The sequence below is a fragment of the Bombus vancouverensis genome, chromosome 14, assembly GCF_051014615.1.
Source record: "Bombus vancouverensis nearcticus chromosome 14, iyBomVanc1_principal, whole genome shotgun sequence".
Classification (NCBI taxonomy): Eukaryota; Metazoa; Arthropoda; class Insecta; order Hymenoptera; family Apidae; genus Bombus; species Bombus vancouverensis.
Window position 1 is genome coordinate 8,796,370 of NC_134924.1, and position 20,342 is coordinate 8,816,711.

At 27.2% G+C, this 20,342-nt stretch overlaps 5 protein-coding genes across 8 annotated transcripts; 3 read left to right on the top strand and 2 right to left on the bottom strand.

Moving 5' to 3' along the window:
• Positions 1 to 2: 2 nt before the first annotated feature.
• LOC117154292 (solute carrier family 66 member 2) lies at positions 3 to 1,304 on the top strand. Of its 2 annotated transcripts, XM_076624458.1 has the most exons (5): positions 3 to 196; positions 276 to 412; positions 506 to 722; positions 802 to 830; positions 935 to 1,304. In XM_076624458.1, the coding sequence occupies exons 1-5, from the start codon at positions 3 to 5 to the stop codon at positions 952 to 954; spliced, it is 597 nt and encodes a 198-aa protein (XP_076480573.1). In that variant the 3' UTR covers positions 955 to 1,304. The 2 variants fall into 2 exon arrangements, with proteins under 2 accessions (XP_076480573.1, XP_033185069.1); XM_033329178.2 differs by having other exon boundaries at positions 802 to 1,304.
• A 351-nt stretch (positions 1,305 to 1,655) lies between these two features.
• Positions 1,656 to 5,927, top strand: Bmcp (uncoupling protein Bmcp mitochondrial). Of its 3 annotated transcripts, XM_076624456.1 has the most exons (8): positions 1,656 to 2,453; positions 2,551 to 2,698; positions 2,803 to 2,852; positions 2,940 to 3,082; positions 3,152 to 3,270; positions 4,320 to 4,380; positions 4,442 to 4,531; positions 4,611 to 5,927. In XM_076624456.1, the coding sequence occupies exons 1-8, from the start codon at positions 2,381 to 2,383 to the stop codon at positions 4,773 to 4,775; spliced, it is 849 nt and encodes a 282-aa protein (XP_076480571.1). In that variant the 5' UTR covers positions 1,656 to 2,380; the 3' UTR covers positions 4,776 to 5,927. The 3 variants fall into 3 exon arrangements, with proteins under 3 accessions (XP_076480571.1, XP_076480572.1, XP_076480570.1); XM_076624457.1 differs by having other exon boundaries at positions 2,803 to 3,082; positions 4,442 to 4,508; positions 4,611 to 4,808; XM_076624455.1 differs by having other exon boundaries at positions 1,660 to 2,453; positions 2,803 to 3,082.
• On the bottom strand, positions 5,613 to 9,896 carry LOC117158421 (protein FAN). The gene is made up of 16 exons (XM_033337299.2): positions 9,734 to 9,896; positions 9,337 to 9,570; positions 9,065 to 9,263; positions 8,801 to 8,986; positions 8,659 to 8,730; positions 8,375 to 8,583; positions 8,144 to 8,306; positions 7,921 to 8,075; positions 7,496 to 7,674; positions 7,296 to 7,427; positions 7,026 to 7,229; positions 6,654 to 6,933; positions 6,357 to 6,587; positions 6,189 to 6,277; positions 5,871 to 6,122; positions 5,613 to 5,753 (listed from the first exon to the last, which is right to left on the bottom strand). Exons 1-16 carry the CDS (start codon positions 9,745 to 9,747, stop codon positions 5,656 to 5,658), a joined length of 2,697 nt encoding a protein of 898 aa, XP_033193190.2. The 5' UTR covers positions 9,748 to 9,896; the 3' UTR covers positions 5,613 to 5,655.
• Positions 9,897 to 10,116: 220 nt separating this feature from the next.
• Positions 10,117 to 13,819, top strand: Usp5 (ubiquitin specific protease 5). The gene is made up of 13 exons (XM_033337310.2): positions 10,117 to 10,431; positions 10,512 to 10,637; positions 10,740 to 10,916; positions 10,990 to 11,096; positions 11,177 to 11,704; positions 11,844 to 11,912; positions 11,989 to 12,181; positions 12,284 to 12,436; positions 12,507 to 12,688; positions 12,749 to 13,134; positions 13,214 to 13,426; positions 13,503 to 13,612; positions 13,680 to 13,819. The coding sequence occupies exons 1-13, from the start codon at positions 10,336 to 10,338 to the stop codon at positions 13,743 to 13,745; spliced, it is 2,406 nt and encodes an 801-aa protein (XP_033193201.2). The 5' UTR covers positions 10,117 to 10,335; the 3' UTR covers positions 13,746 to 13,819.
• Positions 13,820 to 13,938: 119 nt separating this feature from the next.
• On the bottom strand, positions 13,939 to 20,084 carry Myo31DF (Unconventional myosin ID). The gene is made up of 15 exons (XM_033337284.2): positions 19,863 to 20,084; positions 18,732 to 18,838; positions 18,427 to 18,622; positions 18,094 to 18,313; positions 17,794 to 18,006; positions 17,516 to 17,719; positions 17,218 to 17,416; positions 16,952 to 17,121; positions 16,596 to 16,856; positions 16,283 to 16,527; positions 16,042 to 16,204; positions 15,632 to 15,964; positions 15,375 to 15,565; positions 15,055 to 15,303; positions 13,939 to 14,971 (listed from the first exon to the last, which is right to left on the bottom strand). The coding sequence occupies exons 1-15, from the start codon at positions 19,949 to 19,951 to the stop codon at positions 14,764 to 14,766; spliced, it is 3,048 nt and encodes a 1,015-aa protein (XP_033193175.1). The 5' UTR covers positions 19,952 to 20,084; the 3' UTR covers positions 13,939 to 14,763.
• Positions 20,085 to 20,342: the final 258 nt, after the last annotated feature.

Here is a 20,342-nt window from a genome sequence, read left to right on the forward strand (position 1 = left end):
CAATGTATAATGTCTATGAGCAATTATCCATTAAAGATATAGCAAACTGGATCGCCTCTGGAGCAATAATATTTGGTGGTATTATTCCCTATGTGCCACAATATAGAGAAATTAAAAGAAGGGATAGTGCGGAAGGGTTCTCCCTTTATGTATGCTTTACACTTTTAATAGCTAATACATTACGTATTTTCTTTTGGTTTGTACATTTACTTAATATAAAAATTTGTGGTTGTGTTGTATCAATTCATACTAATACAGGTCTGTATCTTTTAAAGGTTTGGGAAACATTATGAAATACCTCTCTTATTACAAAGTATATGCATGATTGTTACTATGTTTATAATGATTAAACTGTGTATAAATGTACAAAGCAGAAATCAAGTAATAAAAGTTAGAGAACGTGTATTTTCAGGTATGTTAAGTACAGAGAAAAGAAAATAAATTTTTAACATACACAATAATGTATTTTCAAATTATAACTCATGTTAAATCTTAATTTAAACAGATTTTGATGCAAATTTTTTTTGGAAGTGGACAGATTTTCAATCTTACTTAGACTTTATGCTATTATTTGCTGTATTAATAGGAATTCTAACATATTTATTAGTGGATGTACCAATATTTGTTGAAACCATAGGATTACTTGCAGTATTAACAGAGGCTATGCTTGGAATACCACAATTTTTGCGTAATTTTTTTAATAAATCAACTAATGGAATGAGGTATAAAATTATAATTTAATAACAAGATGCGATACCTGAATAACATTCATAAAGTAAATAATTTTTCTGTTAATTTCAGTATTGTTATGGTTGCAATGTGGACATTAGGTGATGCATTTAAAACATGTTATTTTGTTATAAGAGAAGCTCCAATACAATTTGAAGTTTGTGGTACTCTTCAAGTTATAATTGATATTGCAATTTTAACACAGGTATATATTTATCAAAATAAAACAACAATACATACAAGAGTTCCAGTTCGAGTTGACTAAGTCTGATACTTTACATTTATGAATGCTGTAACATACTTTTTCTACAACTTCCATTAGCTAAAAAAATTTATCTGTGTTATAGATAAATATTTATGATTTTTTAATATATGTGCACTTGATTGTACAAAAAAAAAAACAAGAAAAACGAGGTGAAATATATAATGTATTGTAAATAAGCATTTATCAAATAATATTTCTTATTTTCACTTAAAGGATGAACTAATATTTTTTTAATTATATCAAACTTTTAATATATTTTAATTGTATTACATATGTACAAATTTTATGAAATAAAATTTTGTTAATATAACGGGATTTCAATTTCAATTAAAAAATGGCATTTATTCCATTATGTATTTAGTTTGTATTAAAAAGCATATATCTTTCTTACTACTTTTATAACAGAACTATGTAATTTATATGTATCTTACATGTTTAAATATAATTGAAGATAAAGTTCAGTCGTCAATGTCACAGTCATATAAATAGGTCTGAATTCTGGACACTTCCATGCCGAAAGCACAGAAGAAACTATCCAAAAATTGAGTCGTGAAAAATCAACATGGTAGACAAGAAAAATCAACATGGTCGTTCTGTGCATGTGCAACACACGTGTGTATATATATATAGATATCATTGCAGAGACATTCTGCTCGTCTCTACTGCTTGCAAGAATGAGAATGTGTTGTCTTCCATGTTGATTTTTCACGATTCAATTTTCGAACTGTTTGTACTTATGTTTCGGTATATGAGCATTGAAACTTATTTATGTGATCGTCGGCTGTAACTATTGGCTGCAGACTAGTGACACTCGAACGGACAGACTATATATACTACATTCACAATGATTGGTTGTAGCTTTCAGTTCTAATTTACAGATTTTTTGAACACCTTTAAAAAATGATACAAGTCAATATATCTGTCGGCTAAGCAGACTTTCAATTAAAATAAAAATACTGATATAACAAATTAATTGTTATTATTGATTATTATTTTTACGTAAACTTCATGATATAGATACTTACTGATTATACTGTTTGTGATTACAATAGTGACATTTTTAGAAGATTGATGTTAAATAAAAAATCTTATATTAGTTTCATAAAGAAATATATGTACGCGTGTTTTTTGTATTGTTTATTCGTATTTCTGTAAATGCAGTGCTAAAAAGTCGCTTGAAATAATTTTAAAGTCAGCTAATCTTACTGGAATGCATTTATTTCATTAGCTTTTTAGTCATTTTATACACGGTGTCGTTAATATTTTTAATATTAATATTCATATAAAATATAATATTAATATTTCAAATCATATTATAAAATTTACAAATCAAATTTATTGTGTTAAAAGTAATTTATATCTATTAACCATAAGCTAAACGTTGTAATGGGAGAGAGTCAGTGGAATGATTGGAAACCTTTTATCTATGGGGGTTTAGCTTCGATTGTTGCAGAATTAGGTATGTGGTGTTATATTACAATAATTTTATTCTAAAAGTTTAATTATCTATCAATAACTTATTTACTCATCGTTTTTATAAATATATTTCTGGTTAGGTACTTTTCCTTTAGACACAACAAAAACACGTCTTCAAATCCAAGGACAAAAATTTGATCAAAAATATGCGCATCTAAAATATTCTGGTATGACAGATGCTTTATTTCAAATATCACAACAAGAGGGTTTTAAAGCTCTATATTCTGGGTAAAAAGAAGTTTGATTTATATACATATATATATATATATTCAATATTTCATTTGGCTACTAGATAGGATTATTTTATTAGTACTAATTTTTTTATTATATAGGATTAGTTCAGCTATTTTAAGGCAAGCTACTTATGGAACTATAAAATTCGGTACCTATTATTCTTTAAAAAAAGCAGCTATGGATAAGTGGAAAACAGATGATTTAGTTGTTATAAATGTTATATGTGCTGCATTAGCTGGTGCTATCTCAAGTGCTATAGCTAATCCAACTGATGTAGTTAAAGTTCGTATGCAAGTAACTGGAATTAACTCAAATTTAACATTGTTTGGTTGTTTTCAAGATGTATATCAACATGAAGGTATTTGCGGTTTATGGAGGGTACGTAAATTAATAAATATAAATTTTAACAATATTTACATAATTTTATACACAAAAATTTGTATGCAGGGTGTAGGACCTACTGCTCAAAGAGCAGCAATTATTGCAGCTGTAGAATTGCCTATATATGATTACAGTAAAAAAAAGTTTATGGTTCTATTGGGAGATAGTATTAGTAATCATTTTGTGTAAGTAAACCGTATCTATATATTTTATTTAATTTTATATTGTTCTTTGATGACATTATATAAATAGATGTATATTATTGTATTAAAAATAGTTTATTTGAAAACAAGTATAAATTGTGTATTAGTCTTTCTTTTAATATTAATACGTAAATAATAAATAAACTCTTATCTGGGCTATTTCTGTTTATCACAAAATATTTATCACTCCATTATCATACTAACAAATGTTCAATAATGTTTTTAAAGCAAACATATTTCATGTGATCTTTTACAGTATGTGATGTCATGTGAGTATATCTAAACATATCTTGTTTATTTTATGTTACAATTTTTTTTAATAATGTTTATAATTTCTAATATTAGTATTATTTATTATATCTCCTAAATTTTTCTATCCTATGACTTTGGTGATATACACATGATAAATATGTATAACTAACAAACAAAATTTTCTGTATTTTAATTTTGAATTAAATAACTCAAATAATTTTGACTTAGCAATATTAATAATATAGTGGTTTTATACTTAATTAAAAAGGAAGTAACATTTTTCTAAAAGTGAAAAATTTTATTTCCAGGTTCTTTCACACTGTGGTGCACATGGGCACATTCTGTACGTGGACATTGAGATGACCACAGAAAATCAAAGTGGAAGTTATGTTTAATATTTCTTGTTTGTATATAAATTGTTAAAACTGTTATCCAGATGTCTAATCATCTTGAATTGCATAATCAATCGTTTCACTTACCATTTCATGCAAATTTATTTACAGAATTATATACAAGATTGAACACATAGTTTACTTTTGTTTTCTTTATTTTCTTTATGTATATTTTTTCTATGCATTGAACATTTTATAGTAAGTTCTAAAATATACCATACAGATCTTTTTTACAAGTTATAATATTGTAGATACCACATTGTATATTTGAATTTCAAGAGCCTGGATAAGGGTTGCTTTAATTTGGTAGAATGAAACAGGGCTTCAAAATTGTTATTGAATATACACATATGCATACTTACATATACATGTAATTATATATTTCAGGTCCAGTTTTATAGCTAGTATGGGAAGTGCAATAGCTTCTACTCCAATAGATGTTGTGCGTGTAAGTATAGTTAGTAAATATTTTATCATCTGTATTTTTTACTTAAATGAAATTGTTACAGACACGTTTAATGAATCAAAGAAGGATACCTACCGCAAGTGGCATGTTACCACCTCATATTTATAATGGTAGTATAGATTGCTTTGTACAGGTATATATGGTTTAAAATATTATGTACATATATTTTTGTCCTTTTTAATAATATTATACGGATTTTATTTTTTTTGTAGACTTTTAAAAATGAAGGATTTTTAGCCTTATACAAGGGTTTTGTACCTACTTGGTTTAGAATGGGACCATGGAATATCATATTTTTTATAACATATGAACAGTTGAAACAATTGGGTGATTCAAATTTATCATTAAATAATGAATTGGATCACTCAAATAAATAGTAGTAAATAGAAGAAAATAAATAAAACAAACAAGTATGTGTATATGAATATATGAAAAATTAGTGGTAGTAATAATAGGTTACACAATTAACATTTGTATTACATAATTTATTTTTATGAAATGTTTATTTAAACATATGTGAAAAAACTATACAGAAATTATACCAAAATAAATAGAATTTATTTTCTTTAGCAATATTGAAATTACAATCATTAGTGAAAGTATTCGAAGTAATATGACATCATATGCTATATGAAGAATATAAAGTCATGAATATTGAACATTCAATTTACATATAATTCAAAACGCACATTATGTTCACATTTTGTAGATTAAGTTGCAAGTTTTTATTTTTTATTTACTTTTTTTAGATTTATAAATACAATTGCAAATTACTTTTATTATTTAATTAATTTTATGTTCTTTGTATTTAGATTTATGTTTTCATAAAAGAATAAGACTGAATGTTAGGAAATAAATTTATGAAATACATCCAAAGAACTTATAAAAACTATGTACTACATATCAGTATGTATAAATTTATGTATAAAAATTTGTTGTAGACTCAAGTCTACAAAAAGAATATGTTAAAGAATCAGTATTTTAAATGTATGTATAATGTTTGTATTTGAGACTTTTTATAAACTGTTAGGAATGTGTAACAGTATGACATAAAATATGCTAAAATATTATAATATGCAACAAATGTTAGACTTTCAACGAATATTACAACAATTTTAAATGAATACGTCATGTATGTATTAGATACAGCTTTCCTGCTATATTATATCTACTAAGATGAAAAGTTTTGCTATAAACTGATAGTGAAATTTATAACTAAGGAATATTTCAGTCACATTGCAGATATTACAATATGAATTATACATTTTTACAATCCCATACGATTATTTTCCTGTCTTTTCCACCAGTTAAGACTATATTATTTTCTGTTGATACCGATAATGTATTAATTGGACCTAAAAAGTGACTGTATTCTTAATTATCAGTAAAGTCATATGTAAATTAAGTTTTAAGTATCGAATATTCCAATGTAAATACAAGGAATTAATGTATTAATATATAGAATACTGTACCATTATGGCAATGTATTTGTGTAATAAAAACTGCTCCTTGGCGGTTCCAAACATTAATATTACCATTACTATCTCCTATTAATAAAAAACTTTTGAACCATGTTAGTGTTAGAGGTTCGTATTCTATAGTTGTACGATAAATCTGAGTACTTGTATGAATATCAATTATATTTAGTATTTTATCCTCTGCACATGAAATTATGCTTTTTCCTTCTTGATCAAACACCATTGCATTTATTTTACAATTATGTGCTGTAGAAAAGGAAATAAAGTGAATATGCCTTTTAAAATCGAGAAGATAGTTATCATGAAATGTACCTTTTGCAGTAAATTGCAGATGATATGTATCCATATTCCATAAAAAAATTTCTCCATCTTCTGTGCCAGATACCAATAATGTTTCATCTCTATAAATATTCCACCAATAAAGATTTTTTAAACATACTATTTAATATTACTTACAAACCATAAGAAACATAATTTTACCCTGATATATTGATGCAAGTTACTTTAGAATCATGATCTAGTTGTGCAATAAGGCACTCAGCTGGTTTAATTTTTGTCCCAGAAGAATAACTTTTCCATACTTTTGCTGTACAATCCCATGAACCAGAGATAATAATCTTACGACTATCACTTAATGCTAAACAAGAAACAGCATCTTCATGTCCTTGTAGTATATCTATTACTCTACCAAATTCAATATCGTAAAATATCCTGTGAAAAAAATTAATTAATAAAAGAGTGAAATATATATATGAAATATTTATTTAACATGCTTACAGTGAATTGTCCCAGGATCCGGCAACTAATATATTGCGATGAGAAGATGTATAATATGATACACAAGAGGAAAGTGATAATGATGATAAAGATACATTACGTGTTAATTTTTTATTTTTTATACTATATAATTTAAGCATTCCATCTTGTCCAACTGATATTACTTCATTAATTTCTTCCTTATTCTGTATGATAATGCTACTTACACTTTCTTTATGAGATTGAAACATTATTAATTCATGTAACTCAAAAGTCTTTTCTATAGGATTTTCTTTATTTTCTGAAAGAAATTATTTTTTATTACACATATTTATAATACATTTATATTTCATTAACTTTAATTTATTTAAATTGAGATTATATATCATATACCTGTTTCACTTGCAACTGATGCTGAAGTAGTTTTAATATGCAATTTATGCAGAGTAAGTATAGAACGTTTGGGGTGTGGTAAAGTAAAAATTTGTTTTGGTATTTGACCAAACTCCATAATTTGTATCTCCAAACCATGCCTATCATTAATATCTTTAATAGTGTCTAAGTTAACTGCTCCTTCATAGCATAAATAGAAAAATACTGAAATGCAGTATATTATAAAATAAATGTTATTTGTACGTCAACTTTTATAATTAAATAGTTTACCATTATTAGCTTTCTCTGCTTCAATTCCTCTTTGTTTATATCCAAAAATTAAATCAATCCAGTGATGAAGATTTTGAGAAACATAATCACTCTCTAACGCATTTCTTAATACTTGTACAAAATGAGCTGGTTCTAGAATTTGATAACTAATTCGTATTAAATTACAAATAATTATTTCTTATGAATTAAAAAACACATACCATTTGCCCATGGTGGTAACTGTACATCTCCTATTTTTGTTCCATCATGTCGATATCCAAAATCAATGCCGTAACTATTTATTAAAAAATCACCACCGTTGTTTGTGTCATAAAATTCTGGGATCAGTTCTTTAAAGTCAGACATGTTCACCAAAACATTTTTCCAAACGTCAGCTACACTGTTAGGTGTTTTTGTTGGTAAGAGTGAAACAAAAAATCGATTCTGCAGAGTCGACAAAGTAATTATTTTTACAGTACAATAAGCAATTACCATAAAATTTTACCTTGTCTGTGCAACCAAAAATTTTATACACATACATTTATTATCACTACTAGAGTCAACAACATATATATTTCCTTAACGTTCATAAATTTAATACTCTCAAAGAATCGTAGCAACACATATGTAAAAAAAAAACACATACCTATTGAACATTCTATCTGGATGATCAAATCTTCCATTTTGTAAACAAAGCATGTACTGAGGATATTTTCGTACTAAATAAAATAATACAAATCCTGGGGCACTGTAATGAGAACCATACAAAAATTTTGGTTCTGACATTTCCAAATATCGTTCCTAAAACATAATAACACCATTATCTCACTCCTGACATATATATTTTGCATATCAAAAAAGAAATACACCTTTAATCTTTCTAACCGATTTGGCTCAAGAGCTCCAATAGGCTTTGAAAGATCTCTATAAATACTAGGATCATTTAAATCCAATGTAGCAGATGTGTAATCTTGTAATACCCAAGGCATAACTGGATACTGAGTTAAATCATGAAAAGTTCTATCTGCCAAACTGAAAAATAATATTTAAGTTAAACTGTACAATTAAATATTTCAATTATTTATTAATATAAAAGTTACCTATTAATGTACAAGAGATAATCATAATTTGACAAAGAACCATTTTGCCACCTCATAGTCATTTGATCCTGAGGTACTCTTTCTAAAGAAACTGTAGGTTGATTTAATAAATTTGTGTATAATTCATCCCTGTCATTTTGAGTTTTTAATGATATAAATAGATGTTCAACTTTATTTTCAGGCTGTCGTAACCACTTTATTTCAAGCCCCTATGTTTAAAACAATTTTAAAATATCTATATCAAATTACAATGATTAGACATTGATATACAAAGCTATACTTACAATTTGGCTTAGAAGGAATCGTCGTTTATTAATATTAATAATATCATTCAGTTGTATTTTTAAAACTGGATGCTAAAATCATAAAATTATTCTTTTAATAACTTGCCTAAATTATTTATCATTGACACTATAAAATACATACTTGGTCTAAATTATTATAAGGTTGAAAATAAATTCTTGAAGTTGTTAAAAGTATTCTTCCTGGATTTATAACAAGAGGCAACACTTTATTTGCTTGAGTTTCTAACACTACCTGCTCATATAAGTCTCCTAACCATGATGTATCAAATGATACTCTAGATTGTCGAGAGTGTACAATCGCCATAATCTACATAAGAATAATAATTTAGTAACATTATTTTAAAGATTTTAGTATAATAACATACATAATGATTTTAAAATATACCATTGCATTTTGTTCAGCTGTTGGCAAAGTAGCTGCTCTAAATAACTGTAGGATTTGTGGAAGACAATCATCTATTTTTGCATAATTAAAGTAAAAATGAAAAGTAGTATTTTGGTGTATGAATTTATATGGTGCAAGTATATTTTTCTCCAACATTTTCACATATTGTTTGCATTGAACCAATAATATATTGCTACATCTTGTAAATAAAATAAAGATTGTTAATGCAAGTAAACTATTATAGTGGTATATTAAAAGTTAAAAATACAAACTTTGCTAGATCATTGTTGGATTGACATTGATCAATAGCTATAGTTTCTTTGAGTTGAATTTTAATTAAAGGCTGATTAATATCTTTATTTACAAATACTAAGGATTTTGAACAGAATTTTAATCTTCCATCTCTCCATGTTTGTTCTTCTGAAGTAGAATTATCAACAAGTTTCATTTGAACACTATAATCTTCAAAAAATATTTCTCCTGAATCCAAAAGGAGCATTGTAAACCTGATAGATTTATTTACAGTACATAATATATTATTAAATAACTTAAAAAGATATTTGTTAAATAATAATTACACTATTGCGTATAATTTTAAATTGACAAACGTAGAAATTAGTTATATTTTTATAAATAAGCACATACAATTAGAAAGAAAGATTAAATTACCTTTCTTTTTCCATTGTTGCAAAAGTAAATGCAAATTATAAGAAGGATTTATAATAAATGATACGCATAATTTGATTGAATTCTTTTTATGCACAAAATTTACGTGATCATTTCCCAGTAAATAAAATATGAACTTTATTTTAGGTTAATGACAGTATGAATCATCACATACATATATAACATCTGTGTACCGTCTGCTCAACAACTATTCACCGAAACAGCAAGGCTTGTTCTGTTTCGTGCATTCTTGCAATATAAGTTTAAATCTATAAAAATTAAAAATTAGAAGAGACAAATAGTTTCAGTTATTTAATCAAAAACTATAAACTACAATAATATATATATTTTTCATGGTGTTCTTTTAAGTGTCATGAGTCACTTAAAGATATTGTACTAAATTGAAATATGAAAATCGTGTGATTACCATTGAGCACCACTGGTTTTTAAAGAGAAACGAGAAGAGTCGAATATATTCCGGTTTCTTCTTCTCATTCCTCAAATCACGCATATCATCAATACGACGAGCCGGTGATCTTTAACACGATTATTTTTCAATTTGTTCGGACATTTCCTTTTTTTATGGTGATTACATTTTCTTTGTAATGGAGGAATTGATGAAACATTTATCCAATATTAGGGTACCACAGAAAAATGATAAAATATATAAGGATGAGTGTGTTTATTCTTTTGATACTCCAGTAAGATGTCATGAAGATCTTATAATTAGAGAAAATAACACAATGATAATATAATTATTTTCATTGTTTTTTCTTTTAAGGATACTTATACTGGTTTGTATGTTAATCTTACCACGTTCTTGGGATTAGGCCAGGATTATGTACAACATTATTATCAATTAACAGAAAATCCTGTGTTTCTACATATTAAAAGAAAAAGAAAAGAGGTGAGTACTTTACTATATCTAAAAAATAAAATCGTAAAAAATATGTTAGTACAAAATACAAATTGCTTATATATAATACAAAATATATGTTAATATTTATAGATTCCTTCTAAACATCAAGGAGATGGCCCTGAAAAGAAAATTACTAGATTAGCAATAGGAACAACAGATGGATTTACACCAGATCAACAAAAATATACGTACCACGAATCTTATGAAATTGTTATTCTACCAAATTTTATTACAGTACCATATCCAACAGACAATTTACCACAAGAAGTAAGTTTTACATAAAAAGAAGAATAAAGAGTAGGAACAATAAAAAATTACATGAAAAATTTGATGTATATAGGTAGAAGTTGCAATTAAATCTATATTAGAAGCAGAATCTGCAACAAAAATAGCAGAAGTAGAGGCATTGGCTGGAACTTGGGATGGAGAAATAAAGGCAGTTTCAAAGTAAGAACAAAAATTCAAGTATGTACTAATTTAAAAAATATTCTTTTTATCATTATTTTAAATAATTATCACATTCTTAGACATGCAGCAAATCTTAAACAATTAGATAATGGAAAAAAGATACCACCTAGTGGATGGAAGTGTGAAAAATGTGATTTAACTCAAAATCTCTGGCTTAATTTAACTGATGGTAGTATTCTCTGTGGACGTAAATTTTATGATGGAACAGGAGGAAATGATCATGCAGTAGAACATTATAGAGTAACGGGTTACTCATTAGCAGTGAAATTAGGGACTATAACCAAAGAAGGAAAAGCAGATGTGTTTTCATATGATGAAGATGATATGGTGGAAGATCCAAATTTAGTAGCACATTTAGCTCATTGGGGTATTAATATTGCTCAAATGGAAAAAACTGATAAATCTATGATAGAGCTTGAATTAGATCTCAATCAAAGATTTGGTGAATGGGTTGCACTTCAAGAAGCAGCAAGTAAATTAACACCTTTGTATGGACCTGGGTATACAGGACTTGCTAACTTAGGAAACTCTTGTTACTTAAACAGTGTGATGCAGATGTTATTCGCGATTCCAGATTTTTTCAAAAGGTTTGCAACTTGATTTTAAATAAACAAATAGTATCATGTAAAGCTTTTTATGTTGTATAGGAGAAAAGTTTAATCAGTACTATAACAATTATTTAATTAATGTTTTTATGTATTTATTTAATGTTTTAATGAATTTCAGATTTGTAAAAAGTGCAGCACAGATACTTCAGCAGAATTACACTGATCCAGCAAATGATAATGTTCAAATGTAAGTTAAGAAAAAATGAAAGTATGGCATACAAATTTACTTATCAATTTTAAGGTACAAGAAATTAATATTATAGGAGTAAGCTTGGAACTGGTTTACTTTCTGGTAAATATTCAGTTCCTCCAGATACGAACAATGAACACGAATCACGTCAAGGTATTCCACCACGGATGTTTAAAACTTTAGTCGGCCGTGGACACCCCGGATTTTCTTCAAATCGACAGCAAGATGCGCAAGAATTCTTTCTTCACATCATAAATATCATAGACGTAATATTGTCACATTTTATATTTTTAATAGACATATAAAAATAATCTACTTCAATTTTCATATGAAGTTACAATACTAATATCAGGAAATTGATCGCACAGCGTCACAGTCGTCATCAAACGAATCCTACTGATTGTTTTAAATTCCAAGTTGAAGAAAGGTATCAGTGTAGTCGGTCTAACAAAGTAAAGTACACTTATCGTACTGAATACTTACTACCACTTCCAATACCTGTAGAAACTGCCATAAATAAAGTAAATGATTTATATAACTTATATATCTAAATTAAAAAATATACATTTACTTAACATATATTGCATATAGGATGAAGTTGCAGCTTATGAAACATTGAAGAGCGAAACTGAAGCAAAAGGACAAAAATTGGATACAAATGCGCTTGTCAGACCACGCATAAAACTATCATCTTGTTTGCAAACATTTATTCGGTCAGAAATAGTGGAGCAATTTTATAGTTCAGCTTTAAATGAAAAGACAACAGCGCAAAAGTAAGTTATGATGCATATAATGTTTTACTGCACATAATTAATAAGCGTACTCTTTTATAGAACGACTAGACTCTCTACTTTTCCGGATTATCTACTAATTCATTTAAAAAAGTTCACGATGAAAGAAGATTGGACACCAGCGAAGTTAGATGTAGCAGTGGAAATGCCAGACATACTAAACTTAAGTTCTCTTCGAGGTTTTGGTTTGCAACCCACAGAAGAATTATTACCGGAAACAGTTGGCACCGAACCTCCGCCACTTGTTTATGATTCCGTGATATTGAATCAGTTGACAGATATGGGATTTCCACCAGAAGCCTGTGAAAGAGCTCTCTATTTTACGGAAAATCGTGGTTTAGAAGCAGCCACAAACTGGTTAATGGAACATATAGCGGATTCGGATTTTGCGGATCCGTTCGTACCACCCGGAATTGATGTTAAACCAGGTAACTAATCCTTTTCTCCAAATTTCCCTATAAATGAATTTAATAACATTCATATTTGTTTTTGTTTATTCAATCTTAGAAAAAGACAAATTTATGGCAAATGAAGATGCTGTGGCTATGCTAATGGGAATGAGTTTCACAAGAGAACAAGCAACAAAAGCGCTTAAAGCGACTGATAACAATTTAGAACGCGCAGCAGATTGGATTTTTAGTCATCAAAATGAATTGGATGCTTTAGAAGTTGAAGACAAACCAAAACATTCCAAAGAAGTATTTAAAGACGGAACCGACCGTATGTTCGCTTTTCAGTATTTAATAATGCAAAGAATTACTCATATCGAGATAATTGTTGTATTTTCATATTTTAGAATATAAATTAGTAGGATTTATATCACATATGGGTACATCGACAATGGTAGGACATTATGTGTGTCATCTTCTGAAAGATAATCGATGGGTAATATACAATGATGACAAAGTATGTGTTGCAAGTATAAAATAAATTGTAATATAGTAAATGCACTCATTTAAATCGTTTATTGCAGGTTGCATTATCTGAAAATCCACCAAAAGAATTAGGATATATATATCTATATCAACGCATTGATTAGATTACATTATTATTTTGTATAAAAAATGTATTCTATTACACTTCAACAATAAAAAAATGTAATAAATAAAGAAATTCGTATCTTTTAATTTATGGAAAAACATTTTCAATTTAGAAACATTTTTTGTCATACGTAAATGATTTATTGTTTCTGCTTATGGTTACTTATATAATTTTATACATAAATAAAAATATGTAAAAATGTAAATTTATTTTTTAACAATGGCACCATTTTATGATGTGCTATATCATATTACATTTTTTATCTCAACTCGTACAGCATTATTAAAACACAACATTAATATAATTAGAAAATTTTCAATACAATAATTATGTGACAAATTTTTCATTAATATTTATCTTTTTATTATGCTATCTATTATTTATGCTTAATAGTGTTAAAATTTTGATTAATCTATATATCAGTTTTAACATACATATAAATTGTATTTTTTATAAATCTTATTAAATTTTCACATAATATATAAATATTCAACGATGGTGTAAAAATATATTTTCAAAAATATTTTAAGTAAAATGCCACATTGGTAAATATGTATTAAGACTACTGTACCAAAGAATGATACTTTTTAAAACAATACTGTGTTAATTCTCTTAAGACCTATGTATCATTCCAATTTAGAAATTTACAACTTATTCACATAAGTAATGCATTTAATTCTTACAATTTGAAATGCACTACTTTTAATGGATTTAATTTTGTACGTATTTACATAAAGAAGTTTTGTTCCCATTACTTATTTGATACAGTAAAATACTCGTAAAATACTCGCGTATTTGCACTAAAAATGCTTTATATTACTAAATTACTGTATTGTCACTTGTTTTTAGCTTACGACCCTATTAATATTCCTAATATTATTTGTACATTAATAGATGTATGAATATATAAAAAGATATTTTCAAAAAATATTTTTGCAGTAACATTATTAGTATATATAATAATTTAACCTTAATATTTATGATAAAATATTAGAAAGGCAGTTGAAAGGATTATTTTAGTTAGCAGTTCTAAACCTTGTATTAGCACTTCCATCAATTATACCGACTGACGGCGGAATGACATATATGATATTTTCACCATCTTTTTTAAACGTTGGTTCATGAACTTCAGGATGTACTTCTACTCGTAATACTTTACTCTTATTTCCTAGCATACATTTAAATTTTACATCCACTGTAATTTGTAGATCAGCAGAACGTAATCTAGCATAAAATATAATATTTTAATATATACTCAAGCAGCGAAGCTTTGCATATAAAATTTTAAACAATAAATATGTACTCACTGATTATATTTATTACTTAAAATACCAACAAGTTCTCCAACTCTATCATCTTTAGCAATGATTGACATAATAAAATCATTTCCTCGATTTGAATGAATTGTTATAAGCTGATCTTTCCCAGGTGATACACTTAAACCTGTTATTTCTGTTATTGGCATGCCTTTTTTCATATTTTTAAATTTAGAACTTTCAAGCTTGTATATTGCATGTTCAGTAACTACTAGTACACGATCCTTTGGTTTATTAAATCTATAATTATAATTTACTTATAATGGAATTGATAAAATTCAGCATGTAATGTAACAACACTCAATACAAACCTGTTCGTTTTTCTAATAAATGCACTAAATAAAACTGCTTTAAAATGATCAGTATTGCGAAGATTATTTATTGAAGAATTAAAAATATCACTTTGAGGATTTTCATCTGGTTTGGAAAGATAATTCCCTTCCCAACGTCTATCTTGTCCCCAATGAAGTCGCTTTGAACGCAAAACTACGCCCGCAGCCATCTAAGATTGTGTTAATGTCAAAAATTGGAATTAAGAATTAGCTATCTTGATTGATGATATATATACCTTCAATCGTAGTTGAGGCCAGTCCTCTCTAGGGATAAGTCTGAGAATCATCCATGCCCACCATCTTTCATACATCATTTTTAAAGCAAATATTATGTGTCTCACAGCAAAATTTTCACAAGGCCAAGTTAAATGTTTGCCGTAATCCCGCATTGTTTTTGCATTTTGAAACATTTTTTCTAATTCCTTGATATAGGTGTACATTTTATATTTTTGATAATGTTTCATTATAATAAGGGCAGCTTTCATCTTTTTATACTTTTGACGGCATAAATATCCTCTCCATTGCTTTTGTAATAATATTACAATACCCGGGATCAAATCGGTACGTGCCTAAAAATAAATATGTTTTGAAGGATTTGTTTCAATATTTGCGTAATTTTAAATAGACAAAATTAAATAACGCTGACCTTTTCTAATGCAAAAAGTGTTTGTGGCGAACGAATAAATATTTTAGTATGTCCATATTTTACATCATTACTAAAACCTTTTTCATCCATTAAAGTACGTACACCATCTTTGTCACTACCACCTCTAAAATTTGGCCAAGTGTATTGAGATATCATCTTATACCTGATAAAGACAATTTCATTGGTAATATACTTTAAAAAATTTCGTTATGTAATAATCACATTACTTTTCTGCATATACCGTTTTAAAAATGTGTCATATCGTTGACGATACACAAAACCTGCTCTTCTAACTAATACATTTTCGAGAAGACCTAAATATCGTGCTTGATGATTTACTCTTTCTTCATCAAATACAACTGGTGACTTAACTTCATTAGGTTTTATACACCTCACATAAAATGGTTCTTTGCTTGTTAGGTTCTTAACCAGAGCTATCATGGAATTACGGAAAAGAGTTCCAGCTGTTAAAGGTCTTTTTGTTGTCTAAAATAAAATAGTATAATAATAAAAATAATGTAATACGCAATTACGTAGTAAATGTATTTACATACTTTTAGAATGTTTTGTGCACCTTCAGGCCACATTTTGCTAACTATTGGATTACTGCTTTTATAAAGTAAACGTTTAAAATCCTGAAATAACGTATCTTTATTTTTATCTAAAAAGCCATTAATATTATATATTACATCTCCAGCATAGTGCTTAATCTTAAATTGAATTTTATGTTGAAGTTCTTTATCCATTGGCTTCAATTGTCGAGAGGCATAATGTTTATGATCAAGTAATTTTTGATCCATAGCTTCTAGAACCATCTAGAAATAATTTGTTATACAGAATAATCATAATCTTTGTAAGTATAGTATATAATAAATAATGAATATTAATATAATAAATTAAGAAAACTGACTTCATCTGTGACTTTGCCGACATTAAGGCAAGCTTCATCCATAATTGCTATCATTCCTTTATGAGGTTGTTCTACTAAGTCACAAATTATTTGATTATTGAAATAATCAATATTTTGCCATGCAATACCTTCCCTTTTATATTCTTCTTGTTCTTGTTTTAATACCAATTCTAAAATATTAAATGTAATTAATAATAATGTATCTAATAATATTAAATGTCTATTTAATTTTTTCAATATAATAAGTTTATGTAAAATTTTCTTACCAATGAACAATTGTTGCAACTTTTCATTACAGTAATTAATACAGAATTGTTCAAAACTATTTATATCAAAAATTTCAAAACCATATATGTCAAGTACTCCAATTACTGTTCTATATCTTTTATAAGCTTCTGTATCATTTACATTAATTGCACTATTAACACGAGATACAATTTCAGTAAACAACCTTTCATATACAGCCTAAAACATAATTTAGTTGTTATTATTTAATAAAAATTTAAATAATATTTACTTATTTTTTAAACATGGGAAACAAATAACTATAAAAGCAAATATTACCTTAGCAAAGGCATCTCTACCATATTCTGCCTCTGTTGAAGTATGAGTTTTTTGCATAACTTCTCCACCTGCTGCAATAACTCTTTGTGTAAGAGCTGTACTTAATTCCTGTACACTAATAGAAAATAAATTTGCTGTATCGTTTAAAGCAGTTCTATTTTCAATGAAAAGTTTATCGTCAATAAGTTTAAAAGTAATGTTGCCCTGCAAACCAAATTTCATATTAGAAATGAAATAGTAACTTTCTAATTTTCTTCATTATTTTAGTTACAACAAACCAAATGTAATATGCCAGCAATGATATTCCAGATCGTCTGCACCTCATTTTGAGTGAATCCAAGAGTAGACATAGCTGAAGTAACTGTTTTATAGTCACTTTTATCAGTTGCATTGGTTTTATTACAATTTCCAGCACAAACATAGAAATAAGCAGCTGGATCTCGTACTAGGCGTAATTTATTTAACTCTGTTTCACTGGAACCATTTAATAACTGCAAATTTTAAGTAAACTATTTTGCAAATACAATACTTTATGTGCAGTGAAGAAAAATAATATACAATGAAATTATTGTTAATACCTGGTAGAAACAATGAAAATTCCGTTCACCATTTTGCTGATATACAACTCTTGACTTTTCCAATAAATAGTTAGTAACATGACCACCAATTGGATCACCTTTGAAATTAAAATCTATATCCATGTACTTTCCAAACCGAGATGAATTATCATTTCTATTTGTTTTTGCATTTCCAAAAGCTTCCAGTATTGAATTAGATTGTATAAGAATATTTTTTACTCTAACAGATGAGAAAATATAATATTAGATGCTATAGATACAAACTTCTAAAGACAAATGAAATGACTTGAGAAAATTTAACAATAAGATACTATTCTTGAATGATCTATACACCTTTCTATTTCTTGTTGACCACTTAAATTGGTAACTGCAGCAATATATTTCATAATAATTTTACTTGCTTCTGTTTTACCAGAACCAGATTCCCCACTAATTACAATACAAGTATCACGACGTTGTTGCTTCATTTCTCTGTGCACTGCATCAGCAATTGCAAAAATATGTGGTGGATTTTCAAATAATTCTCTATCTAAAATATAATTTTTTAAATTTTTCTTATATATTATTTGATAATTTTTAATTATTTTGTTTAGTCAACATGTGATTATGACATTACTATGTGAAATATGATCTTTTACCTTTATATTTATTAATATAATCATTATCATATATATTTACACTTCTGTATGGATTTATGCTGATACATACTTCTCCAATGTACGTATAAATTTTTCCACCATTGTATCTAAAATAAAATTAAATATAAGTATAATAAGTAAATATAATTCAATAGAACTTTGATATATATATGTGCTAATATATAAACTTGTTTTTATTTTTGAAAGATAAATTTTATCGTCTTATCAATTATTTTTTATCATTAAATGCAACTGATGTTTTAGTTTATTTATTAAGTATTATAATATAATCATATATTAAGGTTAAAAATTAAATACGTTTACTACGTATTCTACGTAGGAAATGTGTATTACGTATAAAACAATTTACAATACAAACGTATACAATTCATTATACTAAGTTGCGTTATCTATCTTCGTTATCAATCGCGCGCTTAAAACTATACATTTTTTCGAATGATCTTTACTTTAAAGAATATATGTATTTATTTATAAACAGAATAAGTATCTCACTTTTAAATGAAATGTAACTAAATATGTGTTTCATACATAGAATAAAAGAAATTATAAACATTTTTATTATCAAGAACAGTTAGTTAAGTATCATGTAAAGTTTAAGATACCAAAGAACCGAAGACGATGACTCATAGAATACGGAACAAGATAAGACTTAAATATTACTTATTATAAAACTAAATATCTTTAACATATACTAATAGCTTTCTATATAAAAATGTAAACACATTAAAATATGTATTATAATTAACGATTTTATATAAATATAAAAACGGAAAGAAATGCATAAATTCATAGTTATGGAAATAAAATCCATGTTCAGGAGCATATTATCATTTGAGGGTGATCTCAGTACAAAATTTTTATGTATTCTATTATATCATGGGTATTGTATATAGGTCAAGTTCAAATCCAAATAACGAAACCGAATTGCAACCACCTGCTATACGGTTAGCCACGCCCTCTTGGTGGATTATCTACGAAATACTAACACTATCGAAACATAAACAGGACACCTGTCACGTTCTTTAAAGGAAAAGTAACTTGTATTCCTCAATTTCCCGCCAATTTCCTGATTTACCGCCTTATTCATCACTAGTCAAAACATGATCTTACCTAACTCGTAAATTTTCCACAATTTTTTCCAATGTGATTTCATCCAAAAGGACCAAATCTCCAATACCGATTTCCTCTTGCGTTGCCATTTTTTTAATAATAAATATATATGCGCGATTTATGGTTCCATATACCTCTAAATACAAATAACTTGTTCCTTGTGGAGTCCAGCTCCTTCGAACACACCGTCTTCGCCGCTAAGCGAATGACGACTGCGGTTAACTGAAACCTCTAACCTACCTTTCACCCCTCCATAATCATAACTGCAGGAGCGTTGCTGCGATGTGCATTAGCATTTACTTGGATTTTTAATACAACATATCAAACATATTATTTTACAACTATATATTTAAGATATTATTATTGCAAATAATAAATAAATTATAAAGAAACAAATTATAGTATTATAATAGACATATAAACTACAAAATTGAAATTTATTGATCATTCATTTTAGTTATTCTCTATAATATCCACATA

Excerpts from the sequence above, each read along its gene's own strand:
- Myo31DF (XM_033337284.2), bottom strand. The coding sequence starts at position 19,951 with ATGGCAACGCAAGAGGAAATCGGTATTGGAGATTTGGTCCTTTTGGAT. Across the intron at positions 17,720-17,793 it reads TTGCTGGCATATTACATTTG|GGCAACATTACTTTTAAACT; the intron begins GTTTGTTGTAAC and ends TTTGGTTTGCAG. Across the intron at positions 14,972-15,054 it reads TTAAGTAATAAATATAATCA|ATTACGTTCTGCTGATCTAC; the intron begins GTGAGTACATAT and ends ATTTTATGCTAG.
- LOC117158421 (XM_033337299.2), bottom strand. Across the intron at positions 8,076-8,143 it reads ATCGGTTAGAAAGATTAAAG|GAACGATATTTGGAAATGTC; the intron begins GTGTATTTCTTT and ends ATTATGTTTTAG. Across the intron at positions 7,428-7,495 it reads GTTACCACCATGGGCAAATG|AACCAGCTCATTTTGTACAA; the intron begins GTATGTGTTTTT and ends ATCAAATTCTAG.
- Bmcp (XM_076624455.1), top strand. The coding sequence starts at position 2,381 with ATGGGAGAGAGTCAGTGGAATGATTGGAAACCTTTTATCTATGGGGGT. Across the intron at positions 2,699-2,802 it reads TTTAAAGCTCTATATTCTGG|GATTAGTTCAGCTATTTTAA; the intron begins GTAAAAAGAAGT and ends TTTATTATATAG. Across the intron at positions 4,532-4,610 it reads GTATAGATTGCTTTGTACAG|ACTTTTAAAAATGAAGGATT; the intron begins GTATATATGGTT and ends TTTTTTTTGTAG.
- Usp5 (XM_033337310.2), top strand. The coding sequence starts at position 10,336 with ATGGAGGAATTGATGAAACATTTATCCAATATTAGGGTACCACAGAAA. Across the intron at positions 11,913-11,988 it reads GCAAATGATAATGTTCAAAT|GAGTAAGCTTGGAACTGGTT; the intron begins GTAAGTTAAGAA and ends TTAATATTATAG. Across the intron at positions 13,135-13,213 it reads CGGAATTGATGTTAAACCAG|AAAAAGACAAATTTATGGCA; the intron begins GTAACTAATCCT and ends ATTCAATCTTAG.
- LOC117154292 (XM_033329178.2), top strand. The coding sequence starts at position 3 with ATGTATAATGTCTATGAGCAATTATCCATTAAAGATATAGCAAACTGG. Across the intron at positions 197-275 it reads ACATTACGTATTTTCTTTTG|GTTTGGGAAACATTATGAAA; the intron begins GTTTGTACATTT and ends TATCTTTTAAAG. Across the intron at positions 723-801 it reads AAATCAACTAATGGAATGAG|TATTGTTATGGTTGCAATGT; the intron begins GTATAAAATTAT and ends TGTTAATTTCAG.